Source organism: Lynx canadensis, chromosome C1 (assembly GCF_007474595.2).
Source record: "Lynx canadensis isolate LIC74 chromosome C1, mLynCan4.pri.v2, whole genome shotgun sequence".
Taxonomy (NCBI): Eukaryota; Metazoa; Chordata; class Mammalia; order Carnivora; family Felidae; genus Lynx; species Lynx canadensis.
The window spans coordinates 40,052,664-40,075,520 of record NC_044310.1 but is presented as its reverse complement, the minus strand read 5'-3'; the positions used below and the strand labels follow the sequence as shown (position 1 = coordinate 40,075,520).

Here is a 22,857-nt window from a genome sequence, read left to right as displayed (position 1 = left end):
TTTGGAATCTTAATCTACCTATGTACCTCTGGTTACCCTCATCTAGTACAAAATTTACCTTTGGAGGAAATATTTTAATACATTATTATTATTATTGTTATTATTATCATCATCATTTGGATTATTGAATAGGATAATTCCAAGCTTCAAATATCAATATCCTTTCATCAATATGAGCCTTACATTTCTCTGTAAATGTCCTCCCTTTTTTTTGGAATCCCACACAGCAAGTTTTTCTTTTTTATCATCACATCCTTATTTAATATGAAGGGAGAAGACCCTAAGCTTCCTTAAAATTTTCCTTTGCCAGAATTTCACAGATTGGTTTGCATATTGTGTTTACCATAATTTTTTTTTTCCATATCATGGCAAGTGACTGTTTTTAAACTCAGCTCTTCTACAATGTAGCACCAAGAATTAGTCAATAACAATTTAGGCTCTTTAATCATCATCGCAGGGGGATGTTGTTAAAGCTGACATGTTGCAAATTATGTTGCTCAATTTCAGTTTTTAGTTTCAGTTATTTTATTAACTATCCATCTATGACAGAGGACGCTTTTAAGAGAACAAATGTCATTTCTTGATAGCAAGTTTTATCAAGCAAAGGGGAAAGAATAATTCACCATATGAGAAACCACAGCGGACATTTTCTGAAATATAGACTAGAGAGAATTCATGTGAACTACTTTCTACCATCTTTCCAGGGGCAATTAGATGTTACATGCTCTTACATAAAGACTTTAATATGAGAACACATTAAGGGCTTTGAAATTACTTGTGGAAGTAAAACATAACTTCATTTCAGACCTTTTCCCTTCAAGTAGAAGAGACTTCTCAGAGTTAAGATTAAAAACAAAAAAATACGTAAGAGACTTTGGGAATCAATCTTAATCCATATTTTTTCTCTGTACATAGTTGGATAGTTCAAAATTAATTTTCCTTTTATAAAGCATGTTTTAATATGAAGAATTGTAAATCCGTTTTATTTAAAGAAAATGCAATTCTATTGCATATTCTGCTACAGATAGGCTTGCACATGTTAACAGGGGTCTGTGACAGTCTATAAAACAATATAATCATCCTAGCCTCTTTAGAGTATAAGGAAGCAAAATTTATTCATATTAGTGAATGCTTTAGGAACTCTTAAGTGTCAGGTGCTCTTTTAGGTAGTAGCATTTAATTTTTGTCTTTGCTGTTTATATTGACAGATTATGCCTTTCCAAAATTCAAGAAATCTTACGTTAGTGAATATTTTAATTCATCTGTCTTTTCTCCTCTTTTCAGAGAAAGCTTCTTGCTATCTACCTCCACCATGATGAAAGTGTATTAACCAACGTGTTCTGCTCACAAATGCTTTGTGCTGAATCTATTGTCTCTTATCTGAGTCAAAACTTTATAACCTGGGCTTGGGATCTGACAAAGGACGCCAACAGAGCAAGGTAATACTGTTGTTACAAGTGGGGCTTCAATTTTTTAAAAAAGTTACTGTATTTGGTTTCTTATCATAAACATTTTCATCCTCAGCATTAAATTCTCTACCATTACATTTAATTAGATAAAAGGTATTTGTTGTAGCTAATGTATGCAGTTATTTACAATTGTGAAAATATACCTCAATTTATAAAAGGTTTCTAAATCCAAGAGTAACCTGAAAACCAAAACCAAAATACCAAATTGTTTTTCATCTTTTTGCAGTAAAACTGGTACAGTACATTTCCACCTACTGGATATTCTTAGGTTCTCATATGTTGTTGAATATTTAGAGAAAATCTATTTTTAATAATGTTCAGAAAAAGCAGAGCAAGTCTAACATAAAATCTTAGTAGTAAGTTTATTTTTTAATAATTCCAGTGAAGAAGGCAAGACATTCTGGGCTAGTCCATGGAGTTGGTAATAGCTTAACTCTAGCATATACTAATTGATGTAATCGCTTTATTGCACACATTCTTTTGCACACATCCATATTCTCAGTAGGAAAAAAAATCCCTTTCCTAGCTGTCAGGATAAATTTACTTAATTTGTTAATCATAATATCTATAAATGATGAATAATTCTTCATATTTTGCCTGTTTGAGTTTCCCATCTGAAATATATTTCATCATGTTTAATTACACATGTGGCCATAACAGTCAGTGATGCTACTTTGGGTGTGTTTAACACAATCATAATCACAGGGTATTGGTTTATGAACAGGGAGATTAAGTTCATTTCAAGGCAAGCCTACTGTAGTTACCTAATTTAAATGATTATAGAACAATTAGAAATCATCTGATTTGTTTTTTTATTATTTTATAGCTCACTGAATTTTTGCTCATCATTTAGACTTTGTTTTATGTAATCTAAACCTGAAAAGAAGGAAGAATGATTCTTCCCTGAAATGTGAAGCAAAAGAATGTTGAAGCAATTTCTTCATCTAATACTTCATTTCTTTAAGCAAATGGTTAGGAAATTTCACAGGATGACTTCGTTCTGCATTGGAAATGTTCCCTGTTATACATAAATAAAGAACCTTTAGCACCTGTATTTGTTTAAATTAAATCAGGTTATTATTCACACTCAGTTAAAGGTGATGAAAAGCAGTGCCAAAAACAGATAAAAATGCAGCATCGAAGGTCTTTCATGAGGCAAAATACATAGACTGGAGACTTGGCTAAATCTTTTGCCATTCACTGGCAGTAAGGAATCTCCTCCTTTCCTTTTATCCACAACTTGATGGAGAAGGAAACACTATTTCTAAACCATCTGTAATGGCTAAGTTCAGCAGGCTACCTGCTGTTATTTTGTTCTATCCTCCATTTAATTCCTTAGTTCCTTTTATTTTACAATGACAAAAAATTGCAGTGTAGTTTCTTTTGAAAAACAGTGTTTGAGGGTTTTTTTTTTTATGACTGGCAATCAACAGCCATGTAATTGCTTTGTTATGTTTTACCAAAGAAGTCTGTTAAGTAGCACAACTTTGATACACTAGTAATAAGAGTTTGCAGGTTACAGAGACACCTGTGGTGACCAAAGCGACAGAAGCTGCTTATTAGAAAGAGCCAGTACAGCTGTGTCCTATTAACTCCTTATGACACTTTTTTTAAAACACAAAATAAAGGCCTTGTTTAAGGCTTTAGAGCTATTTCCCAATGAATTGCAGGACCAACTGTGAGGTATGATAAGATATTTCAATCTACATTTTTAAAAATATGGCATCTCATTATTATTATTACATTCATGAAAATGAAAAGAAGTGATATTAAAGACTGAAAATAGAAACATCTAGGAATTTGCTTTAGTAAATATTTATACAAACAAGAAACAGGGCCAATGGGGCAAAAGAGAATTAACCATTTCTGGAATTTAAGATACTTGGCATCCTTACTCAAAATCAAATTCTATCCATATTACAAATTAAAAAGTATTTTAAGTTAAGGTATTATATTTCTCTCTATAAAGCAACAGAATCATGTAGATGCTTTTCATGTACATCTCCACATTATTATTGTCAAGGCAAATGGAAAATACATATTTTACATACCCAGGACGAAATTTCATTGGAATGACATATTCCTAAAATGGAGTAAAAGTAGATTTCCCTTGATATATTGAACTGCAAAAATATTTTAATTAATTAGACTTATTTATTATCACAGAAAAAGATTAGCTTAGCAACAATTTTCTTACCAGCCATCATCTAAATAAAATTGTCTAGTTGCATTTCCATCTCTATGATCTTACTTGTATTTTTAGTACCACATTTTGTCCAGAGGTGTTTCTCATAAACATTTATTGAATTATCCATTTGACACTATTAACACTGAATAACAAAACCTCTAAGTTTCACACTCAGTTCAGTAGAAGACCACTGAACTGATATTTATTGATCAGTGAGCTGTATTTCAAAAGTTGCTGTGCCATCATTTGCATATTACCAGAAAGCTAAAATATGACAGATTAATATGTGAAAATGTAGAAGAGATTTCTACGCATCACAAACAAGATTGCTGTGATTTTCGTATGACAGATGTAAAAAGTGTGGAAATAAATTCCTGGTGGATGGCTTGTTTCATCCCATATCTGGCTTTCCTAGTTCAAACTGATCACACAAATTTTTTAAATCCTGAGCCTATATGCTATTTAGTCTGGGTGACTCCTTAGTAGTTTTCTGGGACTGCCCCCTGACGTGATAGCTGGGGACATTGGTGCCTAAGATGGGGTTGGACTTGCCAAGCAAATTTACTTTTGCTTAAGAAATAATGGGGCGCCTGGGTGGCTCAGTCCGTTAAGCATCTGACCTTGGCTCAGGTCATGATCTCGCAGTTTGTGAGTTCGAGCCCCATGTGGGGCTCTGTGCTGACAGCTCAAAGCCTGGAGCCTGCTTCAGATTCTGTTGCCCTCTTTCTCCCCCGCCCCCCCCCATAAACAAACATTAAAAAGAAAAAGAAAAGAAATACTCTGCTAAGGGGCACCTGGCTGGCCTAGTCAGTAGAGCATGCGGCTCTTGATCTCGGGGTTGTGAGTTCAAGCCCCATGTTGGGTATAGAAATTACTTAAAAAAAATTAAATCTTTAAAAAAAAAATAATGGAAGAAATACTCTGCTAAACCTACAGAAACATTAGTCAGTTTACATGAATCTCTCATGTGTAGAAGAGAAGAATACTGTACCAAGTGAATGATTTGGTTAAGTTACCAGAATATGAATATCACTTGAGGTTATAAGTTAAATTTCTTAATTTCACTAACAAATTAGAATAAAAAAGAAACAGATATCTATAGAATGTCACTATTATACACCCCTGTGATGTTGATGATTTGGATTTCCCACCTCCAAAATGATTCTAATAACTTTCTTTCTAAGTTGAATACTTAATTTGACCAACCTATACCTGTATAAAATAGATTAGAATAATTTCTGGATTGATCTTGGAACATTCCAAATATGAATTGAGACATCAGACTTTAGCAGTAATGGTAATATATCTATCTTCTCCCTCACTAGATTGTGATCTCCCAGAAAATCTTATTCATTTTATTTGTCTCATTAAACAAAGCACATTTATTTATGTATGTATGTATGTATGTATGTATGTATGTATGTATTTATTTATTTTGAAAGAGGGAAATAGAGAGCAAGCATGAGAAGGAGCAGAGAGAGGAAGACAGAGAATACCAAGCAGGCTGCACACTGTCAGTGCAAAGCCCAATGCGAGGCTCGAACTCCTGAACAGTGAGGTCATGACCTGAGCTGAAACCAAGAGTCAGTCATTTAACCAAGCAACCTAGATGCCCTGTAAACAAGGGTACTTTAAATTTACAAAACTGTAGGAGAAAGAAATTCAGTAAGCATTTGGCCAATGAATGTATGCATCCATTTCTACCTAAGAATGTGCTTATAATTTCAGTATTATATATCTAAATGGAGGTTTCTTTCCTGGAAAACTCTGTACAGTCTTGGCTGTCATGTCTAGTTGCAATTCAGGGCCATTCTTTCTTAAAGCAGTAGGCAATAAGCCCTTGTTAGTCTTAAGAAGTTCTGGAGGGTATAATTTCCTAAATATCCATCTAAACAATAATCCTGAAAGAAAGAGTAGGATATACCTGTAACTGAAAGAGCTGAAGAAACAGGTAACAGTAAATAAGGAGATCCTGCAGATCATTTCTGAAAGTAGCTAAAAGATATCTTAAGAAAGGTATATTTTCTTCATGTTTATTCATTGAGTAAACATTTACTGCATATTTAATAGGAACCAGGAATGGTACTTTGCACTGAGGATGAGAAGGTGAAAAAGATACAGTGTATAATGCTCAAAATTCCTACTCTTTAGTAGGAAGACAGAGAGCTAATATGTAGTATGAAGTATGCCCAAGGTGCTTTGGGAGTATAGATGAACTTCATAGAGAGGTACTCTACCTGAGTGGGCCAAGGAAGAACTTCAAAGAAATGACACATGGAAAAATGAAATTAGGATTTTACTTTTTATATTAGCAGCATTCCTAGTTTATTAGGTTGGAGATATTTGCTATTTTTATAAAGGAATATTAGTATTTTAAACCTCATAATTAAGTATCAGAAACGAAGAATCAGTGGTTTATATAATTGTGGAGGAGAGAAAAAATAGAAGGACCTGCCCAGCTAGTGTAATCATATATGGTCTGAACGAGATTAAGGTTTAAGGTCAACTAGCAGGGATGGACAGATCCCAAGAAGTTGTTTTATTAATGATTCACCCCAATATTGGCATATGCTTACAGGCAGACAGTGGGGCAGAGATCAGATACTCTTTTGGATGTGGAAACATGTAGAAAATCATCATGGATTTACTACAATAAAATATATTTAAGGACAATATATTGTTAGTGAACAAATGCTTGTGCTGTAAAAGAATAATTTCTTAAAATTCAGGACAGTTATCACCTTTAGGAAGCCTTGCCATTGTCCATCCTCTCTTGCCTCTCAGTCTAAAATGCACATTCTTTATGCTCCCATAATATCCATATACTAACCTGTAATGATGGAATTCATGAACACTGTATGGTTATTGTCTGTCTCCCTATTATGTTGTCACCCCCCCCCAAGAGAGCTATATCTATAGTCTCAATGTGTTACACAGTGCCTTTGAAAAAGTCAGTGTTATATTGATAAATAATCTCTAATAGTCTTATTGAATAATAAGTGGCAGTGGAAAGAGTATTGGAAATGCTGTTATACTACTCTAATTGTGTGATCTTCCACCATAGCCATTAGTAGGTCTAATAAAGCAAAAACCTTCATTTTCCTTGCTGAATTAATTACAAATGTCCAGACCAGGTACCTTGTCTTCTGCTGGCCCTGTAGCACTTTAGAATATTGCTGTCTGTCTTCTGTGCACCAGGCACCCGCATACCCTCTGGAAAGAGACTTGAATTCCAGCCCAGATGAGTTCATCCTGTGGTTCCAGAGTTTCTTCCCCAGACTCACCAAGTCTGATAGCCCTGAAACAACTGGCCCCCTCAGATTGGGCCATTTGGGGATGGTACTGTGAGCCTTCTGCAATGGTGATGGCATTGATTAAAGTAAACATGTTCATAGGACCAGAGTGCTAAACTGGCTACATGATGAGGTATGCCAAGGAGTCAAGCAAGTTCCATTTGGGCATCATTTGAATTAAATATAGATAGTAGTATATAAAGCACTAGCACAATAAGCATTAATTTGCTTCCCTCTATTAGAGTTATTTGGACATCTATTAGTTGCATGGGCACATTGGCACAGGAATGCCCTTGATGTTAAGCTATGAGTTTTTGGCTGTAGTTGCTTCATCAAGGAAAGTTACATAACCTATGTGGCACAGTAAACCACCAATATTAACCAGTAGTAAATGGATTAATGGGTATCTCTTGTTCTGACCAGGAGGGCCCACAAGGCAAATGTCTCAGTCTATCTAGTATAAGTACTGGTTTAGATTATTTAATTCTAGAAAACTTGAATTTGACTAGGATAATGCCAACTGGGTAATCAGCCAGCTATGAGGTGTTTATATGTAAGTTCCTGAGGTGGAAATATTTAGCACATCAGTGTACATGCTACGAAGTGTTAAATCAGCCATTGTGCACTATTTCTAAGCGGTGTTCATAGTAGCTGCAAATAGTTACCTAGGAATTGCTGACAGTGCCTGAATTACACAGGTTGTATGAAATATATATACATAATGTTGCATTAAATTTTGCCTGCACAGTTAGTACCAGTATTCACAGAATTCTGTTGCCTGTTAATATTAGCTTTTGAACTTAATGCCCTTGAGTGCAGTTATTTCAGATCACTGGAAACTTCTGCTGCTATGCTGACAGGTACTTTTTAGCCTTAATATTCAAGTGATAGTTTTCCACATTACTTAATCTTTGGCAAGAGTTAATTGACTTAAAGCTCTTATTATCAGTAGGCTGTCTTCACCTGCACTTTCCATTTGAGCAATTAGCAATATTCACAGTGGCATACCCTTAATTCCAAATTACTCCATGCTTCATGCCTGGCTGAAGCCTAGATGACCATGTTACTCTAACCCTCCACCTCCATTTGATCCAGCAAATATTGCCCAGGTGTGAGGTCTGCATGGGAGACACAAGGAGTGTTAATTCCCAGCTGCTACCCTAGGAGGAGATATGGATTCTGCAGAAGTAGCTGATAAAACAGATGGACATGTTGTGGTCAGGGAACCAAGACTTCCAGAGAGCCTTCATGCCAGATTTCCATATAATTTTCCCCAAACTTCTTTATTTCCTTTGTGCTACGCTGTCCTTCCAGTACTTTTAAAGGAAATGTATTGCCATCCTAAACATCCCAGGTCAAGGGCTTAATTAATGCTTTAAAATAAAGGTTCCAAAACACCAGGAGAGTTTGTCATTTTCTCCCTGGTTTGTTTTGTGAAGAGGGAGGAGAGAAGGTGAGGAGGAACCCCTCCTGTTCCATGATTACATCCTACCCACTCATTTTCTCCTTTTCTCCTCTGCTTTTGATTTTTAGTGGCGGTCTTAACAGAATGTCAAGATCAATTTGCAGCATGGTTTAACTCAAGGTTTGCGTTCTGCCAGCAGCAATTGTCCCTGCAAACAATGCCGTGTGTTCTTGTAACTTCAGAAGCTTTTAGAAGGATCATGGCAAGGGCAGCATCTAATGACTTTATTAGTGTAGGGTTTCAAAATGGGCTCAGTAATTGTTCATATCTCTTTGTCAGCAAGTCATAATTACTGCTCAGCATTGTCCAAGGGTGCAGTTGTGAATAGTTTACTAATAGTACTGAAAGGAAGGAAAAGAGGGACAGGATAAAAGATGATGGCCTCTTATGATTGAGAACAAGCCAGTCTGTATATAGATGCTGGCTAAACTGTTTATAATTCTTTACTCTTTTTAAAATAGAAGATTATCCTTTTAAAAATGTTCTTTTAGGTAATTTTAAATTACTGGTTTACAAGCCTTTTTACTGTGATTTGGATACTTTCTACACTACTACCTAGTACTGCAATCATAACTGCCTGCTGGTGCATGCATTATATCTGAATCAAGCTATATATTTTTCCCTTGATATTCATCTAATTAATGCTATTTAGAAAACAGGCATTTAACTCAGATACAGTTTTCTATGTGTTTTCACAGTCTATATGAAGACTATTTTAGAAAAGAACAATCAAAGGTGAGAACTGTTGACAATACAGTCCAAAAGAACATTATATGTTTTTAGCAAATCTTATTTTTCTCATGCACTAGACCTTTCTTGTTACTCTGTTGGTGTTCTCCTTGGTCTTTCTGCTAAACCCTTTGTATTTTGAATATTCTAAGTACTTGATTTGGAAGAGTTACAGAATAAAAAGAATCATTATATCTTTTCAAGACACACAGAGTTTCAGCTAAATGCCAAGCTTTTGCCCTTCTGTGCTCTGTAGCCAGATTCTTTCCTGTTTTGTGACTTTCTAAATTTGTGTGCAGTTGTATGTAAATATTCCCTCCCAATAGCTAGTTATCTTAGTATTTTAGAATATACAAATTCAGATAAATATGACCGCCAGAGGTACTTGATCCAGTGTTTATATAGAATACAAAACATGAGTTATCTAATGAAACAAATTCTAAAAATTAGACATCTCCAAAATGAAATATCTTTTTTAAAGTAATATACCCCATCATGTCTTTTGCTTTTCTCCTTGCCTGAAATTGAAAAGATCTCAAGAGATTTATTTACTTTATGAACTGCTTTGTTAGTGTTAATAATTTTTATATTCATGGTTGTTTCTGAAGAACTTTTACTGATCATGTATCAACTATGCCACTTAAATCAGTAGCACAGTTCTCTTCTCCCATAAATACTGATAGTAAAACACTCAGAAAACTTATAAAGGGAATGTGTTCATTCAGTCACCACCTATTGGAAACTGGTTCCTCTGACATTTTTCTAGTATTTGCCTCTCAATTTAGATGGATACTCAAAAAAGGTTTTAGTGCCCAATTACCTTAGTGATCTAATCTGCTAAATATACCACCAAAAACTGTCAGTCTTGAATTGTAGAGTCAGGTGGAATCCTGTTTCTTAACATATTTGGATAATTCATTAGGAAGTAGATTTTGTGTCCTTTCCTCAAGCATATGTTTGTGTCTTTGAACTTGACTGCATTACAGTAATAGAGAAAAGTGACAAAATATTTTTATATTATTAATGAATTAAAAGTTAACTGTAGGGATTTTTGTAGTTTATCTGCTGTTGGCTGACTCAGTCTGTAGGCACAGCAACAATTTAAGATATGTATGTATCTTTCTGTATGTATGTATCTTTCTTTTCCTCAATGCATGATCAGCACCAAGAAAGTCCTCTTTAACATACCTTTCTACACACCTCAACTAAGGAAAGAATGAAGCAAGTTAACATGAACAATAAAGAAGCTTTGATTACTATATCTCAATCTGAAAAATTATGTTGCCAACCCAGTATCAAATAAGGTATTGGAGGCTCTGAGTAGCTCCCAAATAAGTTAGTCAGTACCATAGCAACAAAAATTTATTTGGTCATTATGAAAGCTATGTAAGTATTAACTTTTTATTAGTTCTTAAAGCAAAATCTATGCACATTTAAATATGTCAGTTGCTGTTCTTAAAAGACTATGATAAACTATTTTCCCACTGTTTATGCAGATGTCATTCATAAAATGTAGAGCAGTTAGGAAGTTGGACTCAGTTGGTCTGGGAGTATGAGGAACAAGGAAATATTAGGCAAATGGTATAACATTTCCAGATCTTTTTTTTTTTTTTTCATCTATGAAAATTGGGGAAGAGGGTGCTGACAGCTGACCCACTTGACCTGAGACCTTTGACCTTTATCTCTAAAATTCTCTTTCTGATGACTTGGACATAACTATTTTCAATAGAAAAATGAGAAGTAAGCAAGATTTCATTTTCAAAATAAATGTTAGTAAAGTTTTAAGTAGATTACTGCCCTTACCAGTTTGTGATAACTTGGAGTGACCTTAGTGGAGTGTAGCTAAGGATGCCACAATCATTTTCTGCCTCTTTCACCAATAAAGACAGCTTCTTTACCCTTAGAATTGTTCTCCAAGCTCATGTCATTTATGACAGGGGCTTCTACTGAGAGTTTCAATAGCTAAGAATAAGACTATCATTACTGCTTTTAAAAAAAACCAAAACACATAATAACTGCAACCATTAAAGCACCTACTACGCGCCATACTAATTATAGATACAGATATAGATATAAATAGATGTATGAGTTTATTTAATCCTCACTGTGTATATATTAGGTCATTTAACTACAATTCTGCAAGGTAAATAGCCAAGGTCCAATGTCACATATGTGGAAATTATTTTTGGCTCAGAGAGGTTCTATAATTTACCCAAGGTCATGCAAATGGTTGTACCAGATATAAATTCCAAATCAACCTGTGCTTTCCTGCTTCATAATGCTTCTTGTCCCATGACCTTGTCGGGCTGGATTATTCAACAACAAAAATGTACTGAATAACTATGCAAAGCCTTATGAAGGTTGTAAGGGGAATATAAGACCTAGACCTTTTGCTCAAGGAACAAATAAATATGGGATTCACCAAATCTTAGAGTTGGAGATTAGAGGTGTTCTCAACATCTAATTTACAGCCATGCAGGTATGTTTCCCCATAATGTGCTTAACTGTTGTTACTACAGTTGCTACCTGGATACTGCTAGGGACAGAGAAATTAAAGCTTCAGAAGGTAGTACATTTTTGAGCTACTCTAAAAGCTAGAAAAGGTGTTTGCTACAGTGCTTCTTCATAGGGCTTCTGCAACTTTCTCCCTTTTGGTTCTAGTTTGGAATTAATAAGCCTAACTTGGGAATTAATAAGCCTGACTTTAGTTCTGCCTTACAGTCAGTTTAACTAGAGCTATCTTGTTTGCCCTAATTTTCTTGCCTTTTTTTTTTTTACAAAGTATATTTATTTCCATTGCTCCTTATATGCTAGGGTGTCTAGATCCAGCCCATTCTAAAGGTGCCCAAAATCAAGCATAGTGCTCTAGAGCAGGTTTATCTCACTCTGTGCTCAGTTCTATTCTGGAATTATATTGTTGGCTCCTGTTCAACTGAGGTAGTCAACTAAATCCCCCTACCAGTTTTTCAAATATGGGGCTACCCTGATGGGCTGGGCCTGGGTTGTTACTATTTGTTTAAATAATTTTGGGGGTCTGGGTTGTTATTAAACTAGATCTTTGCCATTCTCTACTAATGCAGTTGACTGACAAGATCTTTTGAAGTTCAGATTCTGTTAACTCTCCCAAGAGTTATCATTCATAAATGATATTGTAACTCCTATCATTTCTATTGCTGTCATTCTTGATAATCCTTTCCATGCCTAGCTATACCTAACTCCAGAATTTTTTTTTCTTCTCCTTATTTACCACACTTAGACGTAGCCATCAAGAGAAGCTTTATCACCTCATATATTTTGATTTCAAGCACTTGGCTCTGACCAACACTTCCTATCCCTATCTTACTTGCTCAAGTGCTAAAGTTTTTTATCTCATTATGCCCTCCAATCTATTGACCCCACCACTTTACTTCATCTGCCCTTTTGTGTCTCTAATCTTCATTTCCCTTTTTGTCCTATTTAGATTTCAAGGCCCATCATTATGACTTCCTTGTAATATCTTAAATTCCCTTACCAGTGTCTCCATCCATTGCACTCAATTTGCTGAACCCAGCTATTCTCCTTCTTTATATCTGTGCCCTTGCACTTAAACACTGCTAGAGATAGTCACACTAATTTTTTTTCTAAACAAACACAAACTGCAAGCAAGTACACAATAATGCTGACCAAGCCTACTGTGATTCTCTAGTTAGCTTTCGTTCCCTTGGTAAGATGTCTGTTTCATACTACTCCTCATTCATTAAACATCTCCTGTCCCTCTCTGCTCCCTTTCCCAGCTGCCCTCACAAGTTGACTGAGAAAACAGAAGTCATCAGATAGAAATGACTTTTAATTTTCTTTCTTCAGGTCTCACTGTAAATATCTCCTCTTGAAAAAGACCTGTTGAACCTTTTTAGAGAAAGCTTCTTCGCCATCATTCTTTTTCATAGTACTCTCTTAAAACTTTAAATAATAAGCCATTGCTTTTGTTTATTAAAATTTTGTTTTCTAATTCTTCCACTAGAATGTAAGATTCCTAAGGGCAAGAATTACATCAATCTTCTTCACTTGTGTTTCTTACTTGAATACTCAATAATTACTTGTTGGATGATATAAAAATGCAGAACAGCATAATGGTTGAGTATAAATTAATTTAGATTTAATCACACTAGGATTGGAATTCTAGCTGTGCCAGTAGGTCACTATAGGGACCTTGAGCAAGTTGCTTAACCCCTCTAAGTTGCAGTTTCTGTATTGAAAAATGGAGATTAAAAACTACATCCCTTAGAGTTGTTATTGGACTTAACTGGGATAATTGATTTTTGAAAAAGTCTGGCACAGAGTAAATGCTCAGTGCATTGTATCTGTAAGGTATATTTGGTTTATGTCAGACATTTATAAAAATGTTGACAGAACAAAACCAAGTGGTAAGCTATTTGAGACCACTTTCAGTTTGGTAACACTCTGCAGGTTCAATTTCTCAGTGACAAGAAATTAATCCAACTTAGCCTGCATTTCTGAATCTTATCCTGAAGGATATTTCGAGATACCTCATCACTTCTTACTGAACTCCAGATACTCAAAGCTCATGGAATGCTCATGAGTTCTCAGCCTAGTAATTCAGCCTAGTTAGGCTTATTGTATTCTTAATAACCCATGTTGTCTCCTAGTCATCACTATTGTATTCTAAGTGTTCAGAAGCCATTTGTCTAAGTGACTTTTCTAGCTTTTGTAGAGGACTGAGATCCAGTTTACTGATCTGTACTTTTTGAAACTCATAGTATTAACTTGTTTCTAGAAATTCAGATGATAGTCATTTTTATCATCATTTATTCTAGCTTTTTACTGTCCCATTTATTCTACTATCGAGGCATTTCTTTGTCCAGTAAAGTATCCATTAAACATTTATAAACACTTGGATTGACTCAAGTTTTGCACATAAACACTGAATTTAGCTCTGTAATTCTGGCAGCTTAGGAGAAACAGAAAATGTTTCTCATTCATTCATCTATCCATCTAATATATATTTTTTGAGTTTCTAGTATGTGCCAGGTACTATGCCCTAGAGTTTACAGTTTATCATTTATAGATCTCATTGACTAATAAAAAAAATTTAACAGTTCATCTCAAGATTTCCTGGCACTGAATTCAAGAGAGAATTTTTTTGCATGATCATCTATTCAAGAGTCATTAAGAAATAAAGTAGACAGTTATTTTCTACTGTTTTGCATATGACAGATTTTAAATTAAAATAGATGTTTCTTATATCAACCTTCTGTAAAAGAAGAGGCCTTTGTATTAAATATTTTGTAGTAATGGTAATTTTTTTAGGGATCTTAGGTGATATGGTCCTTAAGTATTCCTTTTTGATGATCTAATTCATAACTGGTATAGAGCATAAAGGAAAAGCCTGTAGAGTCAACCTGTCCATTCAGTGCTCTTTGTCAAACAGCAACTGTCTCAAGTGAGCATTTGTCAAGTGCTTTACATGAAAGCTTTAATGAGAGACTAAGATGCTAATATACTGAACTGTTGCTTTTATCTTTTGAAGATTTTCCTCCTATGTAGGAGATTTCTGCTGGTGCTCTCCCACATTTTCTTATCCATTAGAATGGAGGTAGGTGGGGAGATGGATAAATAGGTAATGGGGATTAAGGAGTGTACTTGGTGGGGTGCCTGAGTGGCTCAGTTGGTTGAGCATCCAACTCTTGATGTCAGCTCAGCTATGATCCTAGGGTCATGGGATTGAGCCCACATCAGGCTTTGCACTGAGCATGGAGCCTGTTTGGGATATTCTCTCTCTCTCTCTCTCTCTCTCTCTTTCTCTCTCCCCCCATCTACCCTTCTCCCCCATTAGTACTCTCTCTTAAAATTAAAGTAAATTAAAGTAAAATGAAAATAAAAATGAGTGCATTTGTGATGAGCAACAGGTGTTGTATGGAAGTGCTGAATCACTACATTGTACACCTGAAATTCATATTACACTGTATGTTAACTAACTGGAATTTAAATAAAAACTTTTTAAAAAGTCAAATATGTAAATAAATTACATATAAATGTCAGCATTCCAGCAGAAGCCAACCAACTCTGAAATAAATGATGCTAAAAATTTTTAATATAATAATAAAATCACAGCTCCAAATTTTGCAGATAGGAAAAAATCAGGGAACATGACAGTATGAAAGAATATATATCTTTACTTCAAATCTGTACCTTAGAATAGTACATGATCTTATGCTACAATGATAATGAGGTACACTGTAGAAGTTATACAGCAGTATAATATAGTGCCAAGCATGGTGCTAATCATAACACCTTGTTATGTGACTGATGTGAGTCTGATATTGCTGTTAAAATTTATTTTAGGAAACATTTTGCCTTATCCTTAATGGGGGGCGGGGTGGATAAAGGAAAAACTAATTTTGACTCTGAAGCACATAAAAGGGAGAAAATAAAGTAATATTAATTAATCTGCTGACCAGTTCGAAAGGTATCATTATCTTCATTTTATATGTGAGAAAGCTAACTAACGCTCAGAACAATTAAGTTATCTAAAGAAACAACTAGTAAGTGACAAAATCAGGTTTATTTGACTCCTAAGTGTGTTCTTCCCTACAGTATTATGCTGCTTGCAATAATTCCTACTTTCTTTAATATGTTAATATTTGAGTATTTTACACCTCTTCTAAATCACATTTTCAGTCAGTGGGTGGTGACAGGATGAAATTATGTAAAAACTGCAGTATGCTAAAAATGATGAGGGAAGCTTAGAATCATGAACTTGTGGACCAATACGTGCTTATTTTGAGGGTCCAAATGACTTATGATGGTAGAAGCACATTGAAAGAGGCATTGGAGACCATTATAATTCATGCCAACTGTCTTTTTTTTTTTAGTTTATTTATTTTTGAGACAGAGGGAGAAACAGAGCATGAGCAGGGGAGGGGCAGAGAGAGAGGAAGACAGAATCCAAAGCAGGCTCCAGGCTCCGCGCTGTCAGCACAGAGCCTGATGCAGGACTTAAACTCACTAACTGTGAGATCATGACCCGAGCCCAAGTCAGAGGCTTAACCGACTGAACCACCCAGGCGCCCCCCAACTGTCTCTATTAAACTGATTTCAGAAGTAGTTGGAAGAGGAAAAGAAAAGTTGTATGGTCAACATTATCGTAGTGGAGATAAAGGTTACTGAAGCATAAATTGGCTTATTCATGCAACAAATATAATTAGTCACTAGGTGCTAGGAATGCAGAGGTGAATAAGAGATGATTTCTCCTAATAGCTGTCCAAGAGTACCATTATGGAACACAAAGTTCTCCCTGACTTCTGGGCCCCCATTCCCTTCTCTCATTCTCTCCAGTACTTAATCTGAACCACTAAAATTCAGGCCCCAGTTAAATGCCAAATTATGTTTCCTGTATAGGGGCCTTGATTTATCAAAGCCAAAATATCCTTATTAAGGACACAAACCATGTCTTACCTTGTCATATGTTTAGTAGGTCCTCCTAAATATTGACTGATTGATAAAAGACAGAACATAAAAGAAATACTTTTTTTTTATTTAACATACATTTGCTCTCTTATTTGGCCCCTGATAATGAATCTTCTCTTTACATTTCTAGAGAAGGAATTTTTGCATTTGATAAGAAATTGGATTAGATATTCTGTTATTCCTCCCAACTAAGATTTGTATGAGGTACTTAAAATAAATGTTTATTTCTTACTAGTGGTGAGAATAAGATAGCCAATTATCTATTTATGATTATTGCCCATCCCAAAAAAATGTGTAAATAATGACTCTATAGTCATTAAACTGTCAGTGCCTCAATGCCTTTTCACTGAGTGATTTATGGGTAACAATAAGGAGATAAATTAAGTTACTTGGTTTTGGGGTACCTGGGTGGCTCAGTCAGTTAAGCATCAGACTCTTGATTTCAGCTCAGGTCATGATCTCACAGTTCATGAGTTTGGGCCCTGCATCAGGCTCTGCACTGATAGCTCAGTGCTTGGGATTCTCTCTCTCCCCTTTCTCTATGCTCCCCCCCACCCCCCACTTGTACTCTCTCTCTCTCTGTCTCTCTAGCTCTCAAATAAATAAATAAACTTTAAAAAAAAAGTTATTTCATTTTTTTAAACTCTGACTCCTGGGGCACCTGGGTGGCTCAGTCGGTTAAGCATCCAACTTTGGCTCAGGTCATGATCTTACAGTTCGTGGGTTTAAGCCCTGAGTCAGGTTCTATGCTGACAGCTTGGAACTTGGAGCCTGCAACCTGCTTCCGATTCTGTGTCTCCCTCTCTCTCTGTCCTTCCCCTGCTCACACTCTCTCTCGCTCTCTCAAAAATAGAATAAATTCTGACTCCTTATCTATTGAGACATTTAACAGTTTACTGTTACTAAGAAGTCTAATAAGCTTCAAACAGACCAAGGATTCTTTTAGATTAAATCTTCCCAAAATCTCACCTGTGTTTTTTTTTTTTAATTGGCCTTTAGTTTGGCTGTGTACTAACATGCATATAGTATTGCATTTTCATGGAGAAACATTATACCATACTTTTAGAAAACAATTGGTATAGGGGCTCCTGGATGGCTCAGTTGGTTAAGTGTCAACTCCTGATTTCAGCTCAGGTCATGATCTCAGTTTATGAAATCAAGCCCCATGTAGAGCTTCACACTGACAGCACAGAGCCTGCTTGGGATTCTCTCTCTGCCCTTCCCCCATGCTCTTTCTTGCTCTCTCAAAATAATTTTTAAAAAGCGACTGATACATATTAATAATATGGATCAGTAGTCATTAAATGATTCTATCCTTTTACCCTATGTTTTCACTTCACAGACTTTCACTTCACTTCATAGGAAATACTTCAGGTTATTTATCCCAGTATTATTCATAATAATAAAAACTAGAAAGAAAAATCTAGCTATAGGTGAATATTTATGAATATGACAATATATACATCTACTCAATGGAATATTATTCAAACACTTAAGTAACATGCCAGTTCATTACTATAGCATAGAAGACTTAAAAATTGTATTCACTCATATAGTGATTACCACAAAAAGGAAAAGATATATTTGAACGAAACACTGATAAGAAGTAGACAAATGTTATTAGCATTGTGTTAAAAGTTTATGGAATTTATATTACATGTAATTTTTCTTTATTTTTGTAATGGACTTACTGTCTTTCAAATTTGATATTTACTTCATGATTGGCTAATATATTGACATTAAGCAAAATTCAAAAGGCAAAAAAAGGTATGAAATGAAAAGTCCCATACTTACCCCTGTTAGTTACCCTCCCCAGAGGCACTGTTGTAAGTTTCTCATTTATCCATCCAGAGACTGTTTTATGTAAAACAAGCCAAAGCTAATATGTACTTACTTTTCATCTGTTTTATACCATGGTGGAATGGGTAAACACCATTCAACACCTTGCTTTTTCCACTAACATTATATGTTTTTTTTTTCCAATATATGAAGTTTATTGTCAAATTGGTTTCCATACAACACCCAGTGCTCATCCCAAAAGGTGCCCTCCTCAATACCCATCACCCACCCTCCCCTCCCTCCCACCCCTCATCAACCGTCAGTTTGTTCTCAGTTTTTAAGAGTCTCTTATGCTTTGGCTCTCTTCCACTCTAACCTCTTTTTTTTTTTCCTTCCCCTCCCCCATGGGTTTCTGTTAAGTTTCTCAGGATCCACATAAGAGTGAAACCATATGGTATCTTTCTCTGCAGGACTTATTTCACTCAGCATAACACTCTCCAGTTCCATCCATGTTGCTACAAAGGGCCATATTTCATTCTTTCTCATTGCCACGTAGTACTCCATTGTGTATATACCACAATTTTTTTATCCAGTTGATGGACATTTAGGCTCGTTCCATCATTTGGCTATTGTTGAGAGTGCTGCTATAAACATTGGGGTACAAGTGCCCCTATGCATCAGTACTCCTGTATCCCTTGGGTAAATTCCTAGCAGTGCTATTGCTGGGTCATAGGGTAGATCTATTTTTAATTTTTTGAGGAACCTCCACACTGTTTTCCAGAGCGGCTGCACCAGTTTGCGTTCCCACCAACAGTGCAAGAGGGTTCCTGTTTCTCCACATCCTCTCCAGCATCTATAGTCTCCTGATTTGTTCATTTTAGCCACTCTGACTGGTGTGAGGTGATATCTGAGTGTGGTTTTGATTTGTATTTCCCTGATGAGGAGTGATGTTGGGTATCTTTTCATGTGCCTGTTGGCCATCCGGATGTCTTCTTTAGAGAAGTGTCTATTCAAGTTTTCTGCCCATTTCTTCACTGGATTCTTTGTTTTTCGCGTGTGGAGTTTGGTGAGTTCTTTATAGATTTTGGATACTAGCCCTTTGTCCGATATGTCATTTGCAAATATCTTTTCCCATTCTGTTGGTTGCCTTTTAGTTTTGTTGGTTGTTTCCTTTGCTGTGCAGAAGCTTTTTATCTTCATAAGGTACCAGTAGTTCATTTTTGCTTTTCATTCCCTTGCCTTTGGGGATGTGTCAAGTAAGAAATTGCTGTGGCTGAGGTCAGAGAGGTCTTTTCCTGCTTTCTCCTCTAGGGTTTTGATGGTTTCCTGTCTCACATTTAGGTCCTTTATCCATTTTGAGTTTATTTTTGTGAATGGTGTGAGAAAGTGGTCTAGTTTCATTCTTCTGCATGTTGCTGTCCAGTTCTCCCAGCACCATTTGTTAAAGAGACGGTCTTTTTTCCATTGGATATTCTTTCCTGCTTTGTCAAAGATTAGTTGGCCATACGTTTGTGGGTCTAGTTCTGGGGTTTCTATTCTCTTCCATTGGTCTATGTGTCTGTTCTTGTGCCAATACCATGCTGTCTTGATGATTACAGCTTTGTAGTAGAGGCTAAAGTCTGGGATTGTGATGCCTCCTGCTTTGGTCTTCCTCAAAATTCCTTTGGCTATTCGGGGCCTTTTGTGGTTCCATATGAATTTTAGGATTGCTTGTTCTAGCTTCAAGAAGAATGCTGGTGCAATTTTGATTGGGATTGCATTGAATGTGTAGATAGCTTTGGGTAGTATTGACATTTTGACAATATTTATTCTTCCCATCCATGAACACAGAATGTTTTTCCATTTCTTTATACCTTCTTCAATTTCCTTCATAAGCTTTCTATAGTTTTCAGCATACAGATCTTTTACATCTTTGGTTAGGTTTATTCCTAGGTATTTTATGCTTCTTGGTGCAATTGTGAATGGGATCAGTTTCTTTATTTGTCTTTCTGTTGCTTCATTATTAGTGTATAAGAATGCAACTGATTTCTATACATTGATTTTGTATCCTGCAACTTTGCTAAATTCATGTATCAGTTCTAGCAGACTTCTGGTAGAGTCTGTCGGATTTTCCATGTATAATATCATGTCATCTGCAAAAAGTGAAAGCTTAACTTCATCTTTGTCAATTTTGATGCCTTTGATTTCCTTTTGTTGTCTGATTGCTGGTGCTAGAACTTCCAACACTGTGTTAAACAACAGCAGTGAGAGTGGACATCCCTGTCGTGTTCCTGATCTCAGGGAAAAAGCTCTCAGTTTTTCCCCATTGATCCTCCCCATCATTGAGGATGTTAGCTGTGGGCTTTTCATAAATAGCTTTTATGATCTTTAAGTATGTTCCTTCTATCCTGACTTTCTCGAGGGTTTTTATTAAGAAAGTTGCTGAATTTTGTCAAAGGCCTTTTCTGCATCGATTGACAGGATCATATGGTTCTTATCTTTTCTTTTATTAATGTGATGTATCACATTGATTGATTTGCGAATGTTGAACCAGCCCTGCATCGCAGGAATGAATCCACTTGATTATGGTGAATAATTCTTTTTATATGCTGTTGAATTCGATTTTCTAGTATTATTGAGAATTTTTGCATCCATATTCATCAGGGATATTGGCCTGTAGTTCTCTTTTTTTACTGGGTCTCTGTCTGGTTTAGGAATCAAAGTAATACTGGCTTCATAGAATGAGTCTGGAAGTTTTCCTTCCCTTTCTATTTTTTGGAATAGCTTGAGAAGGATAGGTATTATCTCTGCTTTAAACGTCTGGTAGAACTCCCCTGGGAAGCCATCTGGTCCTGGACTCTTATTTGTTGGGAGATTTTTGATGACTGATTCAATTTCTTCGCTGGTTATGGGTCTGTTCAAGCTTTCTATTTCCTCCTGATTGAGTTTTGGAAGCGTGTGGGTGTTTAGGAATTTGTCCATTTCTCCAGATAGTCCAGTTTGTTGGCATATAATTTTTCATAGTATTCCCTGATAATTGCTTGTATCTCTGAGGGATTGGTTGTAATAATTCCATTTTCATTCATGATTTTATCTATTTGGGTCATCTCCCTTTACTTTTTGAGAAGCCTGGCTAGAAGTTTATCAATTTGGTTTATTTTTTCAAAAAACCAACTCTTGGTTTCGTTGATCTGCTCTAAACTTTTTTTAGATTCTATATTGTTTATTTCTGCTCTGATCTTTATTATTTCTCTTCTTCTGCTGGATTTAGGCTGTCTTTGTGTTCTACTTCTATTTCCTTTAGGTGTGCTGTTAGATTTTGTATTTGGGACTTTTCTTGTTTCTTGAGATAGGCCTGGATTGCAATGTATTTTCCTCTCAGGACTGCCTTCGCTGCATCCCAAAGTGTTTGGATTGTTGTATTTTCATTTTCGTTTGTTTCCATATATTTTTTAATTTCTTTTCTAATTGCCTGGTTGACCCATTCATTCTTTAGTAGGGTGTTCTTTAACCTCCATGCTTTGGGAGGTTTTCCAGACTTTTTCCTGTGGTTGATTTTAAGCTTCATAGTATTGTGGTCTGAAAGTATGCATGGTATGATTTCAATTCTTGCATACTTATGAAGCACTGCTTTGTGACCCAGTACGTGATCTATCTTGGAGAATGTTCCATGTGCACTCGAGAAGAAAGTATATTCTGTTGCTTTGGGATACAGAATTCTAAATATATCTGTCAAGTCCATCAGATCCAATATATCATTCAGGGCCCTTGTTTCTTTATTGACCGTGTGTCTAGATGATCTGTCCATTTCTGTAAGTGGAGTGTTAAAGTCCCCTGCAGTTACCACATTCTTATCAATAAGGTTGCTTCTGTTTATGAGTAATTGTTTTATATATTTGGGGGCTCCCATATTCGGTGCATAGACATTTATAATTGTTAGTTCTTCCTGATGGATAGACCCTGTGATTATTATATAATGCCCTTCTTCATCTCTTGTTACAGCCTTTAATTTAAAGTCTAGTTTGTCTGATATAAGTATGGCTACTCCAGCTTTCTTTTGACTTCCAGTGGCATGATAAATAGTTCTCCATCCCCTCACTCTCAATCTGAAGGTGTCCTCAGGTCTAAAATGAGTCTCTTGTAGACAGCAAATAGATGGGTCTTTTTTTTTTATCCATTCTGATACCCTATGTCTTTTGGTTGGAGCATTTAGTCCATTTACATTCAGTGTTATTATAAAAAGATATGGGTTTAGAGTCATTGTGATGTTTGTAGGTTTCGTGCTTGTAGCGATGTCTCTGGTACTTTGTCTCACAGGATCCCCCTTAGGATCTCTTGTAGGGCTGGTTTAGTGGTGATGAATTCCTTCAGTTTTTGTCTGTTTGGGAAGACCTTTATCTCTCCTTCTATTCTAAATGACAGACTTGCTGGATAAAGGATTCTCGGCTGCAAATTTTTTCTGTTCATCACATGGAAGATTTCCTGCCA

At 35.8% G+C, this 22,857-nt stretch overlaps 1 protein-coding gene across 6 annotated transcripts in view; it reads left to right on the top strand.

The window, feature by feature from the left end:
* FAF1 (Fas associated factor 1) overlaps positions 1–22,857 on the top strand; it is a 529,019-nt gene that overhangs the window by 378,762 nt on the left and 127,400 nt on the right. For all 6 annotated transcript variants that reach the window (XM_030328128.1, XM_030328134.1, XM_030328133.1 and 3 more), the window contains one exon: positions 1,285–1,439. In XM_030328128.1, the coding sequence (XP_030183988.1) occupies positions 1,285–1,439 (155 nt within the window). The remainder of the gene's footprint in view (positions 1–1,284; positions 1,440–22,857) is intronic.